Raw genomic sequence first — 24,674 nt, forward strand, 5'->3', positions numbered from 1 at the left:
CTCCAGATGAATGAAAAAACTTAATGTAAGAAATGAGACCAATGTAACTATTAGAAATAGTTACCATTTGTCTGAACTTTAGTGACAAAGAGGTTTCTAACCATAAAAATTATAAGCAGAAAAAACCTAAATATTTGATGTTAAAAAAGGTTTTATGTCAAAAATACTGAATACAAATTTAAAGGCAATAGAAAAAATATTAACAATATTTATGAGATAATATTTTTACATGTGCAGATCTTCTAAAAAGCAATTTAAAAATATAAATCTCCCTACAGAAAAATGGGCCAAGAATATAAACTACAAACTCAAACAAAATTAGGGAACACACATAATGGAAAAAATGTTAGAAACATTTTTTAAACATAATGTTTTAAATTTTATCTTTAAACAAAATGTTTTCAAATGTCACCAATTTTAAAAAAAAATGAAGACTAAAACAATGAGATGCCATGTTTGTCTCAAATTGGCAACAATTTTATGAAGGAGGATATGCACACTCAGTGGTGGTGAATAAAATACAATACTTACACACTGCTGGTGGGAGTACTGATGCAACCCACTAGAAGGCAACTGTGCTTGAAAACAGTTTCAAGACACTAATAATATTCATTTATTTTGAACCATAAACTAATGGAACAACTGTACAGCAATATATGTGCATTGTACGTGATAGTACTATTTATAATAGCTAAACAATGGAAACAAACACATATCTAAAGAAGAGAAGATCGTTAAATAAATTATGGTAACTTCATGAAATGGTACTGTAGAAAGCCTTTAAAAAAAATTTTTTTTAATTTTTTTTGGCGGCTTGTCCTTGGTGTTATCAAGACCATGCTCTAACCAACTGAGCTAAGCAACCAGCCAAAAAAAATATTTTTAAAAGAACAGTTAATGTTTTAGGAAACATGTGTAATATATTACATTTTTAAAAAATACAACATATAAAGTCAATTTTCTTTAAAAGACTGGAAGGAAACAGACATTTAACAGTGTTTATCTTGGGTACAGTAATTATAGTGACTTATTTTCTTCTTCATAATTTCCTATATTTTTAGATTTTTCTACAATTAACATGAAAACATACAGTTTTAAATACTCTATATGCATATAAATTTATTGCACCTGTTTAAAAGCTCTGGCTTTATTAAGTTCTTTCTCTGATCTATCAGTGAAAAAGTTTAGTTCATTTATTTTGGTCATAAGGCACTGTTTTTCATCACAATTTTTACTGTTTGACTTCTTGATAAAGTAAAGATCATTCTGTAAAAAGGAAAAAAGGGTACATAAATGTATGTTTTAAATAACAACTATATTAAATGCATACCATATTAAACATATCTTACATTTACTTATATACTTTTATAATAATCTCTAATATAACATAAATTGATATTCACATAGAACATCATCTATTGATGTTTTGGGTTTAGTGTGACTTCAATAATTCCAGAAAATATTATGTATGGTTCCAGTTCAACCTCTGTATCTGCAGGAGATTGGTTCCAGGACACACTTCTGCCAACCCATCCCCACCCCTACATTCCCACACACCTACACCAAAATCCCCAGGTGCTTAAGTCCCTTATATAAATAAGGGCAATATCTGCATAAAACCCATGCACATCTGCCCCGTATACTTTAAATCATCTCTAGATTACTTGTAATACCTAATACAATGTAAATGCTATTTAAAGTTGTTATACTGTATTATTTAGAAATGACAAGGAAGAAGTCTGTACATGTTCAGTAGAGACACAACCACCCATTATTTTTTCCAAATATTTTGTCATCTTAAAAGAAAAAAGGGAAGGGGGGGGAAGTAACAGCTCCCTTTCACCTTTTGCATCCCTCAAGTTCAGGACAATTCTTCTAGGAACCACTAGAGGGCACTCATCACTAGTTTTACCAACAGTAAATAACATTTAAATCCTGCCAAGATCTCACCCCATTCAGGTCCACATTCTCACTCCCTCACTCTTACTCTCCAATTAAACTTTAACATAGGTTTTATATTACAACGAAAATAATAAAATTCCTAAAGATGAAGAACTTTCTCACCTTATTAATAGAATCAAGTCATTTAAAATACTGGATCTAAGTAAATATTTGAATAACAATAGATGATCCTTTACAGAGCAGCTTCTTTCAGATGGCATTTCAGACATAAAGGACAATCAAGTTATTTATTATGACAGATGCATAATAAAAAATTGGGATTTATCGATGTTATAAATAGTTTACTCTTAAGAATAGTTTGAGTCAAATGGCCCAGGGATCAAATCCATGTACTAGTTGTGTAGTCTTGGACAAATTACTTAATCTGTGAAACAGATAATAGTATCTTCCTCACAAGACATTTATAAGAATTAAGTGAAATAAAATACTAGAGGCATGTAATTCAATACTTAGCATATAGTAGATGCTTAATGGTAATGTCAAATTCTAATAGTCAGTAAAGAAATACCAACATTTGTTCATACACTTGTTATATATGTGGGTCGCTCGGCAAACACGCTATCCAAAGTAGTCTTAAAAACACATTGACTTAAAACAGAATAACTAATAACCAGAATATCTGAAACTTAAAAAGCATATTTGGCTAAGTTACATGAAGCTTCTTGATCTGTGTTTCCAAAAGGCCAGATGTAGATTTTTTCTCTTCCAATGACTTCTTAAGTTCAACAATTTTTGCTTCAAGGGCTTGTTTTTCTTCTGAATTAATTTCTCCTTTTAACCGTGACCTTCTCCGTTCCACTTGTTGAATGTAAAAATCCTGTTGGGTTTTCAAAAAGAATTTAGTAAGGAGAAGGACTTTAGTAAGGAGAATGACATTATCATTTAATAAAGTCACTTTATTCCTTCAATAATTCAGGATAAAATCCTTCCTACTCAAAGGGGTGCAACAACAAACTATTCTTCAACAATCAGACACAGAAGTAATCTTCTGAAAATATAACAAAGTAGAAGGATATTTATCATACTGCCATGATGGAATATCAGTAAATGCACTGGATTTACACGGACATGGATATTTGAGGGTACATTCTCTAAAGGATGCAAAAAATATAGCCACAAACTGTTAGCCATAAAAGACTCAAATATGATAAACTTCTAATGAATTATTTTTAAAATCATATTTTAGTATCTGTAATTTTGAGACAATAAGAATATATTCAATGAGAAAATTAAGATGTAGGGAGGGACATTAAGAAATTAACACGAGTATATAGATGGAACAAAATAAGGAAAAACTGAAAAACAATACTCTTACTCTATTGGCCTGGGGGTTGGGGCGGGAGTGCCCATGTTTGCACAACTAAGAATCAACACAGAGTTTTTCTAGGTTTCGGATATCCCATGCCTTCTTTTGTTTTATTCTGGGTCCAGTTGCTCAAAGTTTCATTAAAACATGGTTCTCCCTCAGTATAGTTGTTTTCCTCTTGCCTGTTTACTTCAGATCAAGAAAAAATGTAGATTTTAAGGCTTCCCCACCCTACTACTGACCTAACATTTCATCCCACCTTCAGCATCTCTCTGTCCCTCCAAAAAGTGCTTAGAAATCTTTGCTTTCTAAGTACACTGAGGTACCTTGACCATCACAACTATAGCAAATCAATACAGAAGATATTCACAAGAATAACATCTACCTGACTGTACATAATTTCCTGCTGCTTCAAGGTTTCAAAGTCCAGTCTATGTAACTGATGGTTGAGATGCTTTAGAGAGGAACGGGTCCCTTCGATTTCTGATACAACAGCTTTTTCTTTCATTGTCTCAGTCTGTAACTCCTGAACTTTCTTAAATAGCACATCTTTCACTAGGTTCAATTGAACTTCCACTTCCTGATAATAAGAATTATAGTGATTAATGAAATTATAATATCTTAAAATGTTTTATGTATATGAACATTATAATTTAGGAGCTCATAAATAAACATGTACCACCCAACATTTTAGCCCTTGAGAATATATAGCCCTTCTCACAATTTCAATAAACTCCCAATATTTCTTGTAGTTTATTCTAGTAGACTAGAATAGTAGTTTTCTATTCCTGTATCATGTACCTTGATCTGTCATCTTAATTCCATTTCACATTGCCCTAGCTTCAGAGCATAGCCACTCCACTAGTTTCCTCAGAAAATAAAATCCACTGGGAAAATATAGCAGATAAGCTCACTCACAAAGTTAACTTAAGTCCTGAGGGTGTTCAGGGAAGAAATCACATCTCCCAATCTCCCACCTTCTTTTGGGCACTATCCAGTGATGAGCAGGTAAATGTTTAACCATCAGTTCTCCAGTGGATGTGGGTTAGTGGAAGAATCTGATTTCCGAGATGTAAATACTCCCACTATGGCTAATTTCAAGCTACTAACATGATTTCACCAAATGCAAAATTGGCAAGAGATAACACAGAAGCAGATTGTTATGCTCTATTTCCAACATACTGATATAATAGATGTAAATAATCTTAAGTAACCTTAAGAGCATAGATGATAATAAAATATAATAAAATAATTTGGAAGTAATGAGTGCTGAATATTCATTACTTTTGCTTTGAATATAATTTATTTGTAAGTCTATATAATTTGATGTTTAATAGTAGCTTTGTTTAGCAGCCAACTTAAAAAATTTCTTAAAATTAAATATTGGCTCTTGTGAGCTGGTAGGGGCTGATCCCAGCACACTACTGGCAATACCCATCACTCATGCCTTGCCTCCAGTTTGTCTTCCTATCATGTGCAGTGTGTGGGAAATAAAAACAAGCCCCCATTCCCACTGCTCCTCCCTCAGGAGACTGACCTGTCTTGTTTGACCTGGAGGTTTCACAGCCAATGTTTTTCAAGCTTCAAATAGATCTACCATGCCAAGATCAATCGAAAGTTATCATTTTTAAATGTTGAAATGATTTGCCTGTGTGTTCTTATACCCAGACAATCGTATTTCCCTTTGACAAACAATTAACCTCAACATGAAACAAAAGAAGTCTGTGACTGGCCATTTAAATCTTCACAAAGCAAGAAATATAATCTGACATTCGATTCCTTTTTTTTTCGAATAATAGACAATTTTCATTAGGTTTAAAACCTTCTCAAAGATTGTCTGGCAGAGTTTTAAAGTCTGAATAACACAGTACATCCAAGAATTGTGATTTTTCCAAATAAACAGAATCCAACAGCAACAGAAAGTCAAGATTATGAACATAGCTTGGCTAGAACACGATCAGTACACCTGCTGCCAATATTTTTTTTTTTCCTAATTCATCAATTACTTCAAAAATGTCAGAAAATTTATTCTCTCTGACCAAAAGGTCTCTTTCATATGAATTTCACAGTCTTTACAGGTTTATGATAAGTTATAATCCTGTCCCAACTCATGTGCTATAGAAAATCATGCTCTAAGGGGGAAAAAAACAACTTTTTGAAGATAATTTTGAACAATTTTGGACTCAAATACCACTCAGTCAAGACTGCCGCGTGACTCCATTACTCAAAAATTGTACAGCACACTGAGGAAGCTGGATTCCATCCAAATATAAGTAGAGACATATTTGATACAAGCCTAATAAAATGTTGGGGAATTTTGCCACTATCTTCATCTACTCTTCCCCCCTCTAAAAAAGAAAAAAGTAAAAGCAAGCAGTAGTGCCTACAGTGTCAGCCTACACTTATAGATCACTTTGAAGTTTTCAAAGAGGAAATCGTGAACTAGCCTTTTCAAGTTCCTCGAAAATTGGCTTTAATGCTACCAACATGCCAAAGAAATTGAGGTAGAAAAGGATGCTAGTAGAGTTAGTAAACTGATAGCATTTCAGAGCCCATTTACCAAAAAAAATGGTATCAGATTGTAAGAGGTTAAAGAGACTGTAGACGATGAAGAAATACAGATAATGAATGTAGACCATCAGGGGAAATAAATCACAAAAAAACAAACAAACAAAATAAAATGAAAATCAGGTAGAAATCAGTAATAAAATAGGGGCATTTTCCAAGTATGTGTGCAATATACCAGCAGATCTGTGAATGATGGCAGGGACACGGACACAGTTAGAAATTGGGAAGGAATGGAATGTGGGGCACGGTGGAAGTGCTGGCTACCTTTAAAAGAAGACATCAAAGTTAAATGCTGAAAGTGCAGCAAATGAAGAATAGGTAGCTAAAGAAGAGGTGTAGTTGGGAACATCTTCAGAAGCAATACATAAAAAGAGATGCGAAACCAGATTATACATATGATTGTACCAAAAGGCAGAGCATTTTATTAGCCCTTCCGGTCCTCTGATCCTGAAAGTCTGATTAATTTACTCTTGCTAAATTTGCAGTGATTTTTTAAAAATTAAAACTAAACTTTACCTTTACACTTTTTTCCTCCTCCTTTAGCATATCTTCCAAATTGGTAGCTTTCTCTTCTACAGACATGGTTTTCTCAGTTATCTGCTTTAAGTTTTTTTTAATGGTCTCATTATGATTTTTAATTTGCTGTAACCTAAAGAGGGTTTATAAGGAAAATATAGAAAACAAGCCTTAAAAGTATTTAATACAAAGAACGGTTTATCCTAAGATTTCTTTATATAACTGGAAGGTTTCTTTTGCAGTAAACCTTTTTATCATTACATATTTAACAACCCATAAAAATTTTATTACTGAGTCTTTATAATAAAAAAGCCAGAAATTCTTTTTAAAGCTTAGTAATGTAGTAGCTATACTTTTGCAGTTATTTAACCAAAATAAGTACATAATAATTTTCTAGGAGTAGTAAAAAAAATGTAAACATATTTAAGTAGCTTTTTCTTACCTTGCTGTTTCTTCATTAATGTCCTTCTTTATTTTGAAAATATTTGTCCTCAGAGCTTCTAAATCACTGGAAGTTCTATTCACAGTGGCTTTTAAAGAATCCAGCTATTTATTAGTTAACAGACAGAAATTATATATTTACTCCATATCTTACAAATTAATTTCATTTCTGAGTTCTATTCTGCCCATTTCAAGTGTTAACCTACATCACACCCATAAAAAGAGTAATCATTTTTCTATAATTAATGTATATTAACAGGTTTTCTTTCTTATTGATCTGGTATCAAATTTTAAATGACATTGTTGTACAATACTGGCAAATTATAGAGACCTACAGATACGTGTTGAAAGTAAATGCAGAACTGTCCAACATCACTAGACCTGCTCAGAAAGAACACATCCCAAGATTCAACACAAATTCATGTACATGTATAAAGTACTTATGAGAATCATAACAAGTTTAATTGGATGTGGAAAATCTCAAGAGATTCTAACACATCATCCTCCTAACTAATGACACTCATTTTATTGTTAATGTAAATTGTTAAACCAGAAAACCCAAGACATAAATTTTTTTCATTAAAAACCATTGCAGAAACCCTAACGACTTCACCAAAAAACTGTTAGAATAAATTAATTCAGTAAAGTTGCAGTTACAAAATTAACATTCAATAACCAGTTGTGTTTTTATACACTAACAAACTATCAAAAAAAATCAAGAACATCAATTCCATTTACAATAGGATCAAAAGGAATAAAATATTTAGTAATAAATTGAATCAAGGAGGTGAAAGAGCTGTACACTGAAAATTATAAAACATTGATGAAAGAAATTGTAGAGGACACAATAAATGGAAAGATATCCCATGTTCATGGATAGAAAGCATAAAAACTGTTAAAATGTTCATACTACCCAAAGCAATCTATGGATTCCATACAATCCTTACTAAAATTCCAATGTCATTCTTCAAAGAAATAGAAGAAAAAATCCTAAAACTTTTACAAAACCACGAAAGACCTCAAATAGCTAAAGCAAACTTGAGCAAGAACAAAGCTGAAGGAATCACACCTCCTCATTTCAAACTATATTACAAAGCTATAGTAATCAAATCAATATGGTACTAGGATAAAAACAGACACATAGACAAAAGCAACAGGATAAAGTACCCAGAAATAAACCCACACATATACAGTCAACTAATTTTTGACAAAGTCACCAAGAATATACAATGGGAAAAGGATATACTCTTCAGTACATGATGTTAGGAAAACTGGATACCCACATGCAAAAATAAATAAATAAATAAAATTGGACCTTTTTCTTGCACCATACACAAAAATAAATTCAAAATGAATTAAAGACTTAAATATAATACCTAACACCACTAAACTCCTTGAAGAAAACATAGAGGAAAAGCTCATTGATATTGGTTTCTGCAACAATTTTTTGGGATTTGAGACAAAAATCACTAGCAACAAAATCAAAAATAAACAACTGAAACTGCATCAAACTGAAAAATTTCTGTACAGCAAAGAAAATAATCAACAAAATTAAAAGGCAACCTACAGAATGAGAGAAAATCTTTGCAAATCATATATCTGATGAGGGGTTAGTCTCCAAAATACACAAAAAACATACAACTGAATAGAAAAAAACAAATAACCCAATTAAGAAATGGGCAGAGGATCCAAATGGACATTTTTCCATAGAAGATATACAAATAGCCAATAGGTATAAGAAAAGATGCTCGATGTCATTAATCATCAAAGAAATGCGAATCAAAACCACAGTGAAATATCACTTCACACCTGTTAAGGTGGCTATTACCAAAAAGTCAAAAAATAATAAGTGTTGGCAAAGATGTGGAGAAAAGGGAACACTTGCACACAGTTGGTGGAAATGTAAATCGGTACACCCTTTAAGGAAAACAGTATGGTGGTTCCTCAAAAAACTAAAAATAGAACTACCAATCCCACTTCTGGGTATGTATCTAAAGGAAATGAAATCAGTATATCAAAAAAAATCTGCACTCCCATGTTTGTTACAGCATTATTCACAATAGCCAAGATAGGTGGAAATTCTGCCATTTGCAATAACGTAAATGAACTTTGGGGGCATTATGCTAAGCGAAATAAGCCAGACACAGAAAGATAAATACTGCATGACTTCACTTATAAATGGAATCTAAAAAAATGTCAAACTCACTTTGAGAGAGTAAAATGGTGGTTATTAGGGGCCAGATATTGGTCAAAGGGTACAAACCTTCAGTTATAAGATGAATACATTCTAGAGATCTCATGTACAGCCTGGCTAATAATAATGTATTATATGTTTGAAATTTGCTAAGAGAGTAGATCTCAAGTGTTGTCACTACACATAAAATAAAAATGGTATCCATGTGAAGTGACAGATATGCTAATCAGCTTGATTGTGGTAATTATTTCACTATATATGTGTGTGTATATACATATAAACATCACATCTTACACCCTATATATATACAATTTTTATTTGTAAATTATGCCTCAATAAAGCTAGGAAAAAAAGACAGCATGCATTAAAAAAAAAAAAGAACCTTTACAAACTATTAAAGGGACTTGGGGATAACTATCCCAATGTAAGACTGAGTTCTAACATCCTAGTGAGTAAAAATATTTAGAAAATTAATAATTCCCTTTTATACAAAAACTTGTACATGAATGTTCACAGCAATATTATTCAGGATAGCCAAAAAGAGTGGAAGCAACCCGAATTTCCATCAAATGACAAATAAACAATGTAGTATAGCCATACAATTGAATATTCTTCTGCATAAAAAGGAATGAAGTACTGTTACATGCTATAACATGGATAAATCTAGAAAACATGATGCTAAACAAGCCAGACAAAAAGCTACACATGAAGTGACTTCAAAAAGTTTGTAGAAAAATGGAATTAAAGGTAAAAATAAAAAATACATACTTTCTCAACATAAGCTCCATCAAGTTTGAGACAATTTTGTAAGCAATAATACCACCCATTTAGTACATCCCTAAAGAACTGAGAGCCTTCGGAATTTAACCATGTCAATACAGTCTTTTCTACATTATCAACTGAAGAAAAATAGGTGCTCTTTAAAAACTTCTTAAGATTAGGAAACAAAAAGAAATCACAAGAAGCCAAATGAGGACTGTAAAGCCAATGCCTAATGATTTCCTATTGAAACTCTCACAAAACTGCCATTGTTTGATGAGAGGAATGAGCACCTGCTTTGTCAGGTAGAGAAGGACGCTCTAGTCAAGCTTTCCCAGGTGTTTTTCTGCTAAAGCTTTGGCTAACTTTCTCAAAACACCCTTAAAATAAGCAGACGTTATTGTTCTGTGGCTCTCCAGAAAGTTAACAAACAAAATGCCTTGAACATCTCAAAAAACTGTTGCCATGACCTTTGCTCTTGACTGGTCCACCTTTGCTTGGATTGGACCACTTCCACCTCTTGGTAACCAAGACTTTGATTGTGTTTTGTCTTCAGGATCATGCTGATAAGCCATGTTTCATCTCCTTTTATAATTCTTCAAAGAAATGCTTCAGGATCTTGATCCCACTTGCTGAAAATTTCCATTGAAAGCTCTGCTCTTGTCTGCAGCTGATCTGGGCACAACAGTTTTAGTACCCATTGAGCAGGAAGTTAGCTCAACTGTAATTTTTCAGTCAAAATTGTGTAAGCTGAACCAGTTGAGATGTCTCTGGTGCTGGCTATTGTTTCTGCTGTTAATCATCGGTCCTCTCCAATTAGGGCATGAGCAAAATCAATTTTTTCCTCACAAATTGGTGTGGATGTTCTGCCACCGTGGGCTTCGTCTCAACCCTTCAGCATCATCTCATCCCTTCTTAAAACAAGTGCTTCATTGAAAACTGCTGATTTTATGGGGAGGCATGGTCTCCATAAACATTTCATAAAGCATCAGTGATTTCACTACTCTTTCACCCAAGCTTCACTGTAGATTTGATGTTTGTTATTGCTTCAGCCTCAGCAGAATTCATGTTCTGATAGGGGCTCTTTTCAAACTGATGCCTTGTGTTTTTTGTTGCCTCAAACTAGATCCTGTCCAGACATGTTATAACAAGTTAATACAAGTTTATTTTGGTGCAAAAATTTGAAATCCATGCATACTTTTTTCATTATATGCATTTTCCATGAATTTTTTGACGATCCCTCATATTATATAATTTAATTTATATGAAACATCCAGAATAGGCAAACCCATAGAGACCAAAAGTAGATTAGTGGTTATTAGGGGTTTGGAGAAGGAGGGAATAGAGATTGACTGCTAAGGGAAACAGAGTTTCTTTAGGGGAGTGACAAAAACATTCTAAAATTAGATAGTGGTGATGTTTTCACAACTCTGTGAAGATACTAAAAACCATTGAATTGTGCACTTTAAAAGGGCGAATTATGGGATGTGAATTATATCTCAATAAATAAATTATGAGTGAAGGAAAGAATGAGTCAATCAATCCCTGCATTCTTTTCTGCAATTGGTTTAAACTTTGAAATTTTTAAGAAGGAGCTATCAGCAGTGACATGTAATTTAGGCAAGAAATTCCCTTGTTTTATTTTTCAAGAATCTTATGTAATTATTCTCTTTGGACAGAAAAAAAAATCTTTCCTTCTCTATCAGAGATTAAAAAAAACATTAGCCCCTTACAGAATAAAATGCTCTGTAATATTCCAATTTTCCACCTAAACAGTAGTAACTTCAGATAAGATGGCCTCAAACCAGAAATTTCATAAAGATCCCTTTATTAGTAACTAAAGAGAATCACTCTCCCTAAGGAATAGTCTAGTTGACATATACGCCTGAAAAAGAAGAAAAGAACAAGGCAGGGGAAGTTTTGTTCTCTCTCGTTGTTTCAAGGTATTTTATCACATTATCCTGCTACCATACTGCAATATTATCTAATTTAAGTTCAGTAGCTTCACCTAGAATTTGACAGTTAAAACAACACCTACATACACATGAAGCACTGGGGAGATACTTCAAGTTTCACTCACTCATAATACTATGTCAATATTCATCTTTACATTTGCCTGTTTCTTGTCATAATGATTTCTCATCTAGACCCCTAAAGAGCATTTGGCCTCAGGTCCCCTACAGAACACCATCTGTGGCAGGCAAGCTGGGCACTGAACAACTCTGGGGGAGTCCTTCACACCACCTGTGATGTGAATGGCACTCCCTAGTGCCTCACCAATCGGGGGCTCAATCAGAGTATCTTTATAGTTCTACAAAACGAAGGAATGCAACAAAAAGAACTGGAAGGCAGTTCCTCAAAGGAAAGGTTTTATGCTTATTTTTATAGTAATTTTTCATGAATACACAACCAATCTTTTAAGATGACCTACCTCATCCTTCAGTTGACTTCTATTAGTTTCGTGGTGCTGATATTCCGTCCTACATTTTAAAAGTTTACGATCAGCAGCAGAGATTCTTTTCTCATACTCTGTGTTATTCCCAATCTCACTTTCCAAAAACTTGATCTTTTCCTTAACCAAACTTTCTTTTTCTCTTGTTTCCTGCTTTATCCTTGCTAATGCCTGCATTAAAACAAATGTATTTACTTAAATATATGTTTAAAATGACAAAACTAAAAGGAATTTGGTTTTTATTTTTCCATTATTATATTTAGTATTTATTTTACCAAAACTTCTTAGGAGAGTATTTTTTAAAAGACAGAATTCTTATATAAATAAAAACAAAATATTAATATATTACACACTAGTATCTATAAACTTATATCATTAACAGTCTCTATATTTTCTTTTATCTATCTGGAAATTTGCTAAAGAGATGAAAAAACATTTAAGCTTTTATACACAAAGGGTAACCCTAAAAAAAAGTAACAGTGTTGAATATCTTTCACATAGAAAGTTGGGTTTCAATGAAATTTTTCAAATATTTCACAGACCAGTTTTTTTTTTTTTTCATCTTTTGAAAATAATTTAGTTATTGGTTTCAATAGGAATGTCTTCACTCAGGCCTTTTGCTGGTCTTGAAGACATAGTAATAAATAGAATACACAAAGTACTGTAACTGAAATGCCTTTCCACAGACTAGATTCAGAATGGAATTTAACACATCTTCTCCGCTGCCTTCTTTCCTTCTCAATTCCTTCTCCTTCCCAACTCCTCCTAATCTTCCCACTTTTACTCACAATGATTTCATTCCATAATGATTTCCCAAAAATGGTCTCCTAAATTACCTCTGAAACTAACAAGAGATAAATAACACTAGGTCTGTGTTATTGATTCTTCTGAGCTTCTGACCCCTTTCTGAGCTTCTATGTCATTATTGGTGCCCCAGCTTCAAAAGTGAAACTTTACTGCAGTTTAAGCTTTTTTGTTTGTTTGTTTCTTGGTTATCTAAGAAGGCTCATTTCTCTATACCTGTAACTTACTGCCAAATAGCATACATGTCCAAGGCACCTTGGACAACCATATGTAAGTCAGAGCACTGGTTTTACTGCAATAACACTCTCTGTTGACTCTCTATTGCTCCACAGTTAAGAGATGGCAGAATCCTGTCTTCAAGGATTATAATTCTATAAGCAAATAATCTTCACAAAATCACATTTCTAAGTGGATATACAGTCAACTTTCAAAAACATTTACCAAAATGATTGAATCCTGCTACAAATGGGACTTTCAAATAACAATGTGACTTAAACTGGAAATAATGAGTTAAATACAAAGGAGACAAACACAACTGAACATTACAAGGACCAAACAGCTACTTTACCAAGGCACAGTTGTCTATGTCTTGATCCCTCTTCCGCATCTGTTCTATTGTGTTCTCCCACTGTTTAATGAGTTCTTGTCTTTCATTATGAATCTTACGAAAATCTTGTGCTGCTTTATCCAATTCTAACTGTCAAACAGAGAGCAAACAACATTTCTGTGAATTTAAGTGCTCTTGCGAACATCACCTTGGAAATTAAGAAATGAAAACCTTCAGTAAGCCAACCTGTGCGCTTAGAGTCTCTGTAAGTTCATTGTCAAGTACTTTTCTTCTCTGATTACATTCCAAAGTTAGTCTTTCTAATTGCAGGGTCAGTGCCTAGGTGAGTACATGTAAAAATACTTAAAATTATCATTTTATTAATTTAAAAGCTGTTAGAATATCTAACATTAAATATTATTACATTATAAACACATTTATTTAATATCTAAAACAATTATAAAATAAAATATATTTTTCTTTTGTTTTAATCCCCAAAAGGTAATCTAATGTGTTTGTATATAGCTGCATGAAAACTTGTTTCTAAAATGACTTTTAATACTTTTTAAAGTAAATTAGAAAAAAATATTAAATTATAATTTGCCATTTGAAATTATTTAAAACACTGCATTTGGTATTTAAAATATAAGAAAACAGCATGTTTTTTAATACTAACTTTTTTTTTTGGTGGCTGGCCAGTACAGGGAACTGAACCTATGATCTTGGTGTTATAAGGCTACACTCTAACCAACTGAGCTAACCAGTCAGCCTTTTAATACTAACTTCGTTAGTATCACCAGATGTAATTATAAGTGCATTTTAAGTGATGTTATGATAACATATCAATCATAACACTATAGTCTCAAATTGGCAAAAACTATATGCAACATTCAAACTACTATATTTTAGACAAAATAGCTAAGATACTTATAAATATTTCTAGTACAAAACTTTCTCTTCTGAAATGCTTTCAGAATCTTTCTAAATCAACCTGGGGTTCATGGATCCCTAAATGGTCAAAGGGCTTCAAAGGATCTATAAAGCAGTCAGCAAAATTTTATGAGTACAGTCATTTTTCTAAAGAGAGGATATTTAGCTTTATTACATTCTGAAAGAAGTCCCTGACCCAAAAAAGTTTAAGAACTGCTGCTTTATTTATTTTTATTTATTTTTTAGTTGAAACTTAATTGATCACACATATTTGTGAGGTACAGAGTTGACTACCAATACTTGTATACAGTATGTGACAGCAAATCCGGATAATTAGCTTATTCATCATCATAATACATAATCATTCTTCGTGTCCATTAACCAATTCCTCTCTAACCTCCTCTCCCATTCATCCTCCCTTTTTCCCACTTCTAGTAACCTCTGTTCTATTCTCTCCTCTGAAAGGAACTGCTGCCTTAAATATCATAAGAACGATTTTAGGTCAAAAGGTCAACATACTACAGATTCAGAGAAAACATGACAATTATAATTTCTCACCCTAATTTTATTATCATCTTGTTGTGCATATTTCTGAAGAGTGAGGGCATCACTATCTTTATGAGCTGATTCTTCTAACCAGGCTTCCAATGCTTGCTGATCCCAGTTCATTTGACATTTCAAACCATCCAATTTTTGAGTAGCTTTAAATATGCCATTCTAATTTCCAAAGAGAGAGAGACAGAAAGGGAGATTACAAAACATTATTTACTATACAAACTAAAATAAAACATAACATTATATACTACAGGACATGTTAAAAAGAAAAAAGAAATTCTGGCCTTGCCTTCCAGATGTTTATAATATACCATATTTAATTATATAACTATCATACTTGCATTTTAATCCTTCAGTTGTAAAATTGACATGATTATATAAAGTAAGAACAGTAGTTGAGCCAAAGGTTGCTTAAAAAGGCTTTAGGCTTTAGGGTAGCTGCCTCACAGCAATTTCATTAGTCACTCCACCAAAGCCACCCTAAATATCCATGCAATCTTAGTTAAAATGATATGTTTGATATGCTAACTCAAACAGGTTCCCTTCAGTCCCATTTCCAATCATATTGCTGCTTCTAATAGGTCTCTTATATAGAAATTTTGGAAGTACTCCTAGTTGAAATAAATACAGTAAAGGAGATAAATATATTTTGCAAATTTAGTCATTAAACAAACCTAGATTCATAAAAGAAAACAGAACAATATATAAACAAATACAAATTAATAAATGCATCATTATATTATGTATATAAATATTATGTTATAAACTTATTATAAAACATGTATTATGTGTATGTGTATATACACATATGTATATGTATTTCCATATGTACATGCATATTGTAAAGAGAAAAATCAGAACTTGGAAAGGGCTTTCAAACCAAGTAACTAAAAAACTAAAAAAAAGAGAAAGAAATAGTTTTAAGTAGTTTAATTTTAGAGTCATGAGGCTGACAAATTAATATAAAAGGTAAAAATTTTAAATAAGATTCAAAATTAAAAGTGATTTTGTTAATGTGGATGTTAAAAATGTAGCACTAACGTATAAATTGTGCTTAGTATTTTAGAACAGGCAGCCAGCATGGTGTTTTGCACATGGTAAGACTCAATAAGTAGCTGGTGAATAAATAATGGGGGTAAATGTAATATTCTATCATTGTTTCATTCAAATCACAGCTCCATATGCCTTTCATTGTCCAAAAAAACAATGTAAGTAAATGCCAGGAAACTAATGAGTGCCTTTCATATATGGAAAAAAATCAGTGCTCGTTTGGCAAGGGAACAAGGAGCAGTAGCACAAAATTTTAAGTAACACTTCAACACATACTTCCTTATCACTTTTCCTTTCCTGTATTGAAGCCATCTCATTTTCCAGTCGTTGGATTTCATCCTTCACTCGTCCCAATTCTCTTTCAGCAATGGCCTTAAAATGTTCTTCACTTTCAATCTCATGCTCCCTTGCTTTGTAAAGAGACTACAGAATAATACACATGATAAAAACACTTTTTAAATTCTACTATTATAAAATATTTATAATAATCCATTAGACAAAAAAAAAAATCCCACAAAATGCTTAGATTAAGTACTATTAATTCCACTACTCTGAAATCTATATACCACATTTGACTGTAATTACAGTGTAGCTGGTATTGCTCACTAGTTGTACAAAAGTTAGTCAATGAATTGTGCTAGGAGAAAATACTGTCAGCAGTTTTCTGATATTACGCTGATCCAGAAAAACTAAAGAAAACCAAAGTTTATATGTGAGACTTAAAAACCATAATTCATTCCTTATCCAATAAGAAATACCAATTAAAAACTAATTGGAAAGAGGATGTTTATATAAATTGATCACATATTCTAATTAACAGAGATAATTTTTTAAAAATTATATAAACACTGGTGGTTGTAAATATTTCCAAGAATATATTTATTAGTATACAATCATGCCTTTGCATTGTTTTATTTAATAAAAGAGTATTTGTTGACTACTAATCCCGTAGTGCTTCAAACTTATCAGTCTCAGTATTAATTTTACAGCATTAAAGCTGCTAGCATTGCAGGAGGTTTATTGTCTTTTGTCTCTATTATACCATTTAATCAAGGTTTGATTGTAATAAGATATACCTACAGACTTTGTCTTTCAAATCCCCAACTCAGTAGTTTAATAGCTTGGGGAAAAACATTGTTCCAAATAGTTTATCAATTACTCAATCAGATCAGGATTCAAGAATCCTGAGTATTGTTTTTAAAAGTTCATTAAGCTTGTAACTTTCTAATAGGACTTATAAGCCATGAAACACTTACTTACCTGTATTGATTGTAAATTGCTTTTAAAAACATGGCTTTGTTCATTTCTAAGAATTACATACTTTTTCTCAGAATGGTAGACGCAATTTAAAAAAAAATAATTTGAGATGGAAGTTAATAAACTCTCCAGTACTGAATTGCCAAATTACCTGGTTTGCTGAGCATTGTCAGGGAGTGAGTTTCTATACCAGAATAGATCATTCATAAAACAAAAGCTTACTCAATCTCTCCAAGTTTTAATTTTTATCACATTTGTGTTAATATTTCTAAAATGCATTACATCTTCCCCATGTATCTTAAATAAAGTCTCCTATATATTAACTTTATCTCAGGATTATCATTACAAATTTCAGTTCTTGAACTATGCTAAAATACCATGATGCCCTCGAGGCTACTGAAATATGTAGATTATTAGCCTCCACTCAAAATGGCCCCAATGGGTTGTGCTGAAAAATTAAAAGGAGACAGAAACTCTATTATGTATTATAATAGCTCTGTTTCTGCTTATTGCCATCATTTGTCACTGCCATCATTGTACCTGTTTATAATCTGCTGCCTAATATTATATTAGATTGTTTGAATAATGATTTCTCCTTTCATATGAATTAATTTTTGTTTAAGTTGGTAGAAGTACAGTTGACCCCTGAACAACTGGGGCTTAAGCGATGCCAACCCTTCTCCCGCCCCTCCCCCCACAGCGGAAAATCCTAGTATAACTTTTGACTCCCCCAAAACTTAACTACTTAACTACTAATAGCCGACTGTTAGGCAAGCTACTTAACTGTTTGGTAAGTTGTGTCATGCATTCATGACATACTTAACCAAAAATATTCCAATATATATTTATTGAAAAAAATTTGTGTGTAAGTGAACTCACACAATTCAAACCCTGTTGTTCAAGAATTAACTGTAATTAGTTCCTCAAAGCCTTTTTTTAATCTAATTTCAGGTTAAAGGTAAAGTTCACAATACTTTAATTATACTAAAGTTACCTATTATATCTATAAAATAAAATCACAGATATAATGCACTGTGCAATGTTCCATGACTACCCATGATATAATCAATATAAATTTCAGTACTACTGTACCTGTGTAAATGAAAACTCTTGCTTAACATTCTTGAAGTGAGAAGTCATAGCATTAATTCGATCTTCATAGTCACGTAGCTGATCTTGCAAGCTTGATCTTTCACGCTGCATCTTTGACAACTGTAAATAATAAATGTTATGATTAACCAAAGTGCTATTAAGTTTTACCATATTGAAAGACCTAAAATCAAAAGAAAATCAAAACTTGATTTACTCTGTGTCTTAGTCAGTTTGGGTTGCTATAACAAAAATACCATAGACTACATGCTTAAACAGTAGGTTTGGAATTCTAAGATCAAGGTGCTTGCTGAATTGGTTCCTGGTGAAGGCCCTCTTCCTGGTTTGCAGACAAATGACTTTTTGCTGTATCCTCACATGGCAGAGGCAGGGATCATCTCTCTCTTGTCGCCTCTTATAAGACAGCTAGTACCATTCATAAGGGCTCCCTGCCCCCCCATGACCTAATTACTTCCCAAAGGCTCCACCTCCAAATACCATCATATTGGGGATTAGGACTTCACCATATGAATTTGGGGAGGACACAAAGTGCTATTCAGTACATAGCACTTTGCTTCTTTAAATGCCCATATGAATTTCTAAAATTTACTAATCTTTTAAGTATTATAAAACAGTGTTTTAATTTGAAGATTACTGTGTGAAAATTAGCAACATATTACATTGAAAGTAAATCTCTCCTACATTTACAGCAGTAGCAGGATCCACTGCTAAAATGCATTTATCGTACAGCAGTATTAATTCTTATAGGGCAAAAATGAGATTCTGTTCCATAATTAAACCACAAGATGCCTTAAGCAAATAAGAACTTACTGACAAGACAACAAAAACACAGAGCAGGAACTATAAATCTGAATAGTGGCTGGACACCAGGCATGATATCTTCTCCCTGAACTCCTATACAAAACTCATAGACTTAGGCTAAGCTTAACAGAACAGAACTAACTCTTATGTACTTAGAATCTGCTTCTTAATGTGTTTTACTTGCCTTTGAATTAGAAACGTGAGCAGAAACAAAACAGTGTAAATATTAAACAAAGAAAATAAAACTTTGGGAAATTACAAAATAGATTCTCATCACCATTAGAATATGTCACTCTTCATACAGTATAAAAACTCCATAAAACAAAAATATGCTTCCTTACAGTTTTGAACTTTGGTCCCCCAAATTAGGGATACCTCCCAGGGGTGCACAACACAATCCACCAAAATGTGGGGAAAAAAAGAATTTTTATCTAAGAAAGAAAACAATACTAATTGACTCATTTATATTTTACTAACTAGTAATTAATATTAAATGTGTATATTTGCTTTTACTCATTAATTTCAGTTTTTACTTTTACTACCCTCTTATTTACTTTGCTGTTCTTTTATTTAATTTGAGTTCTTAGTTTCTTCACTTTTTGTCTTACTGTTTTAATAATGAAGGCCCTTAAGGCTATAAGTTTTCTCTAAGGAAGACTTTTTGCTATTTCCCATGGATCTCGGTAATAAGCAATCTCCTTTTATTGTTCTCTAAAAGGTGATTTTTCCCCCTAAATTTCTCTTTGATATAAAGGGCTACACAGGAATATATTTCTGAGAAACATGCCTAAGTATTTCAAATGGAGGATCATTTTTAGTTATTTAATAAATAATTTTTAAAAATATTTTTAAATTATTTATTATAAATTCTATGGGCTTACAATCAAAGAATGTGACCTATTTGTATAGCATTTTAGAGATTATAAAGATTTTTTTAACTATGATATAATATATACAACATAAATTTACCATTTTTACTATGTTTTAAATATACAGTTAAGTAACATTAAGTACATTCATATCATTGTACAAACACCATCACCATCCATCTCCAGAACTTTGATCTTTCCCATCTGAAACTCTGTACTCATAAAACACTAACTCCCCATCCCCCCGCCCCGAGTCCCAGCAACCACCATTCCACTTTTTGTCTCTAAGAATTTGACTACTCTAGGTACCTCATATAAGTGCAATCATATAATATTTATCAATTTGTGTCTGGCTTATTACATTCAGCATAATGACTTCAAGATTTATTATCCACTTTTAATACATTAAAGTTTTTGTTTGGGTCTAGTACACAAGCCACTCTTGTAAATGTTCTATTGACATATTTTGTAAAGTGCATATTCTCTATTCAAGGGATATACATTCTGTACGTTTTTATTTTTATTGTATTATTCATATCCTTTATATCCTTATTTTTATCTATTAGAGTTGTCTAATTCTGAGGAGGTCATTAATGAAGTATCTCACCACAACTGTATTTACTTGCATTTATAATAGCTTTTTTATGTAATTACCTGTTGTTTTGTTTGGTACATACATCTTTATGACTTTTATTTGCTTCATCAATCATGCCTTTTATCATTGCATAATGTCCCCAAAGTGAAACTTCTGCTTTTTAAATAAAAGCATAATGATTAACTCTCCACAAGTTGATAAGCTCTTCACCACAGAGTTCACAAACAAAATTTTATTGCTTCCTTCTTAAATTGAAAGGACATATAAGGATCACCAAATATTTATTGAAACCTTACATTATGTGAAAGATATCAAAATAAACAAATAAGATCCCAGAGAAAACAGATAATTCTGGACACAAAATACAAGAACTAAACACAGACAGACACAAATGCAGGCACAGAGAGATTGGAACTATTATACCCCTAAAACAAGACTACGTTGCTATAAAAAAGCAATAAGCAAAAAACTTGAAAATATACTTGATCAATATAGCTTCCAAATAAAACATGCTATGGAAAGATAAAACCCTAAATGCTTCCAGAGAATTTTTTTTAAAGTTAATCTACAAAGAAATGGAAATCAAACAAACATCAGGTTACTAACCAACACTGCTGTAAGATAACAGGGCAATACATTCCAAATTCTGAGGAAAAATTATGTCAACCTAGAGTTTTCTACCCAGCCAAACTATCATCAAATATAAGCATTAAGACATTTTCAAAGATTCAAGCATTTCAGAGTGTTTACCTCCCACACAACCCTCTTAGGAGACATAAGAAAGTATTCTATCAAAATAAGCAAAGAATACCAGAAGAAAGGTATGTGACCTAGAAAATAAAGCCTCAATTCAGTAGAGATATAAAGGGAATTCTTAAGTTAACAGTTGTGAAATAGACCTGTGGGGAAATCCGTCCTTGTTGCAAAACACAGGACTCTAGAGAAGGGGGGTGGTGGAGGAAGTGGAGGAATTTCCTGAAGATCCCATATTCTGATTTAAGATATATAAACTTAAAGCAGGCAATGCATAGAAGTAGACTGACAATCTGGAATGCAAGGAATAAAAAGCACAGTACCATGCACCTTTCTTGAAACAATCATCTAAGGAAAAAATCCAACCAGCCAGAAGATTAACAAAATGAAAAATTCAAGAAAAGATAAACAATAAAAGTGGCTGCATTGAAAACTAATAAATCAATTTAAATATAAAACTAAGACTAAACACTTGTGATAAATTAAGGACACTGAACCAAATGCAAATAAAATAAACCTTGATAACATACAAATAAAACCATAATTTTTTAAATGGGGAAAGAAGTGTGGAAAAGTGTAAGAGTGCTAATTTCTTCATTTTTCAAAGCAGGGAGTTAATCATTACTGTCCATAATTGAAACATAGAGTTTTTAAAAATAATAATTTAACCATTTAATTTAAGTAGTTTTTCTTACCTTAGAAGAATTTTTTAGCGATCAGTGGCTCTAGTGATCCAAGAAATATTTACCTGAAATTCAACAATTCCTTTCTTTTTCTTCTCCCAAGTACTAAGTTAATATTTAAATTAACTTCATATGCTTTAAATTAAGTTAATATTCATATATGCTTGCTGTTAAAAACAGCATATATAACAGGATTCTATGTTTATAATCCTCCTGTTTGTCTCTTCTTTCCATGTATCTGTATACCAAGATGTCTAAAATATTTCTTTAATGTCATGACAGTCACTTCTATGATCAACTTTGAGGATGCAATATCTTATATATTTATTTTATACCTTTCTTTTCTGTCTGAATATCTTAAATTTACAAGAGTTGCCTTTTTAATGTCAGAGTTTACTCAGATGAAGAAATTACGATCTCATTTTTCTTCTTTTTACTGCTTTGCAAATGTTATAAATAGCTAATATAAGTATGTTAAATCATGTGAGACACATAGTATAGCATCTCATACTGGCCGGCTGGAAAAAAAAATGTTTTAAATAGTATAGCAATAATACTAAAAACTAACATTTGTATGGAATTTTAGCCTACATTATGTCCTTAGAGCTCTATAACAACCCCATGAGGTAATTATTATACTCATATTCATTTTGCAGAAGAAGAAAAAGGATCAGCGCTGGTATGTAGGATCTGAACCTAGGGACGGATACTTAATATTATTATTCCTCAGTACTCAGTGCTAAATCTCTTAGATTTCCTAATATTGTCCTTCTTTGGAAAAAAAAGATGCGACTTTCGAAATTAGTTATAGGTTAATAGGTCAGAATGCTGTAAAAAGCGTTTTCATTCTTCCCAAAACATAGAGTCAATAGATTTTCATTTTCATGTGTCAGAAGAGAGAAAATTTTCTGTTCTATTTTATAAAAACGTCTAAGCATCATCCGTTCCTCTCGGACCCTCTTTCACACAACATATCACCATGGGATGGAACTTTACACTGGCTGATAAAGGTTTTTAAAAGTTTGCTAAGCCGGTTGCAATTTTTTCAAGTTAGGAATTGCAGTTGGCTTAAATTCATCCTTACAACGTAAAATATTTTGTGTCAATCTATGACAACTTAATTGTCACTTTGAAAAACTCTAAACTGCACGGTTTACATTCTTACTAGAATGTCCTTCTTGAAAACATCTCAAGTCACTTTCAGCTTTAAACATCACAGCAGAAACTCACAAAGAAATAAACCAAAACGTGTTTTGTTTATAAACGCGCGCAAGTAACTGTTGCTACTCAAACCTCTGAAGTCCCTTTTCCAAGCAGCGCTTAATTTCGAGGGAGGAAAACACCGGCGCGGGAACCCGCCTTTCCTCTCCTGCCCAGAGGCTAGAAATGAGTAAGGGGAGTGGGCGAGAGAAAGGGCTTTAAAACACTGAATATCGATTACTGTTTCAATAAAAATTTTAAATGCTTAACAATTACCGAAAAAGTCGGGCAGGGGAAGGGAAGAGGGGGATAGTGCCGGGGAACTTAGACAGAGAAGAGTCGGGATTGGGGACGGAAAGGAAAGAAGTAAAGGGCTGGGGTGGCGCTGCCGGACAGAAACCGCGCCCAACGCACCCGCGCTCGTTCCCCGCGCCTTCCTCGCCTCCTCCTCACCTGATCTTCCAGTATCTTGTTCTCCTCATTCGCCACCGGGATGGCGAACCCATCCTCCCAATGCAGCTCCGCCAGGAATTCGCTAGTCATGACCGCAGACGGACGGGGACCCCCGACACGGTGCAGAGGAAAGACCCGCCTTCTCGTACCGCGGCCCGCCAGCACCCGCGTAAAGCCGAAGCCCCGACAAAGCTCCGCGGGGGTTGCCACAGAGCCCTAGCAACCGTCCGGCGCCCTTAGTTACCAAGCAGGAAGCGCTCCGGCCGCTAGGCGAAACTTCCGGTTGAGAACTTCCTACCAAAAGCCCGAGGAACCTCGTTGAGCGTTGAGGAAAGCGAAGCAATTTCTCTCTTCCCAGGTTCCCGGGGGTTGCCAGGCGGCTGCATAACTTTCCACCGAAGGGCAACTCCGGAAGCTGCCCCAGCGCCACCGGAGGGTGCAAGATCTGTGGCCCCTGGAGCCGGCTGGAGGACCACAGCGTTCCTGAATGGAGCTGTCCGAATGTCTGGAAAGATGCGAGCTAACAAAGCTAATAAACTGGATTTATTTTTCAAGTGGTGTTTGCTGAGTTGTGTAGGTTTCAACTACTGCTGGGGGTAAAAGTAATCCTAAACCAAGGTAGACCGGTATTTTGAAACAGAATTCACTCCCTGGAATCATTGCTGGATGTTGCACTTCGTCTGCTTCAATCATCTTTTGGCCTTCCTCCCAGTTACCTGCCCCTTTGCGATGTCTTGCATATGGTGGACCGCGCAGAGTTTAGTGGTCCCGCCCACGCCACTCCTACACTCTTATTTTTCTTTGCATTTTCATTTGTTAACATCTAAAGAAGTGGAGTTTCACATTAAAATCTGTGTTTCCTCCTCCGG

The 24,674-nt window shown here is 33.3% G+C and overlaps 1 protein-coding gene across 1 annotated transcript in view; it reads right to left on the reverse strand.

Moving 5' to 3' along the window:
• CCDC39 (coiled-coil domain 39 molecular ruler complex subunit) overlaps positions 1–23,895 on the reverse strand; it is a 37,346-nt gene extending 13,451 nt beyond the window's left edge. The window contains exons 1-12 of the mRNA XM_063096248.1: positions 23,806–23,895; positions 18,434–18,553; positions 16,361–16,507; positions 15,038–15,196; positions 13,796–13,888; positions 13,571–13,699; positions 12,178–12,369; positions 6,795–6,898; positions 6,353–6,485; positions 3,654–3,848; positions 2,615–2,779; positions 1,129–1,266 (exon numbers count right to left, since the gene is read on the reverse strand). Coding sequence (XP_062952318.1) covers positions 1,129–1,266; positions 2,615–2,779; positions 3,654–3,848; positions 6,353–6,485; positions 6,795–6,898; positions 12,178–12,369; positions 13,571–13,699; positions 13,796–13,888; positions 15,038–15,196; positions 16,361–16,507; positions 18,434–18,553; positions 23,806–23,895 — 1,665 coding nt within the window. The remainder of the gene's footprint in view (positions 1–1,128; positions 1,267–2,614; positions 2,780–3,653; positions 3,849–6,352; positions 6,486–6,794; positions 6,899–12,177; positions 12,370–13,570; positions 13,700–13,795; positions 13,889–15,037; positions 15,197–16,360; positions 16,508–18,433; positions 18,554–23,805) is intronic.
• Between the last annotated feature and the right edge of the window lie 779 nt (positions 23,896–24,674).

Source organism: Cynocephalus volans, chromosome 1 (genome assembly GCF_027409185.1).
Source record: "Cynocephalus volans isolate mCynVol1 chromosome 1, mCynVol1.pri, whole genome shotgun sequence".
NCBI lineage: Eukaryota > Metazoa > Chordata > Mammalia > Dermoptera > Cynocephalidae > Cynocephalus > Cynocephalus volans.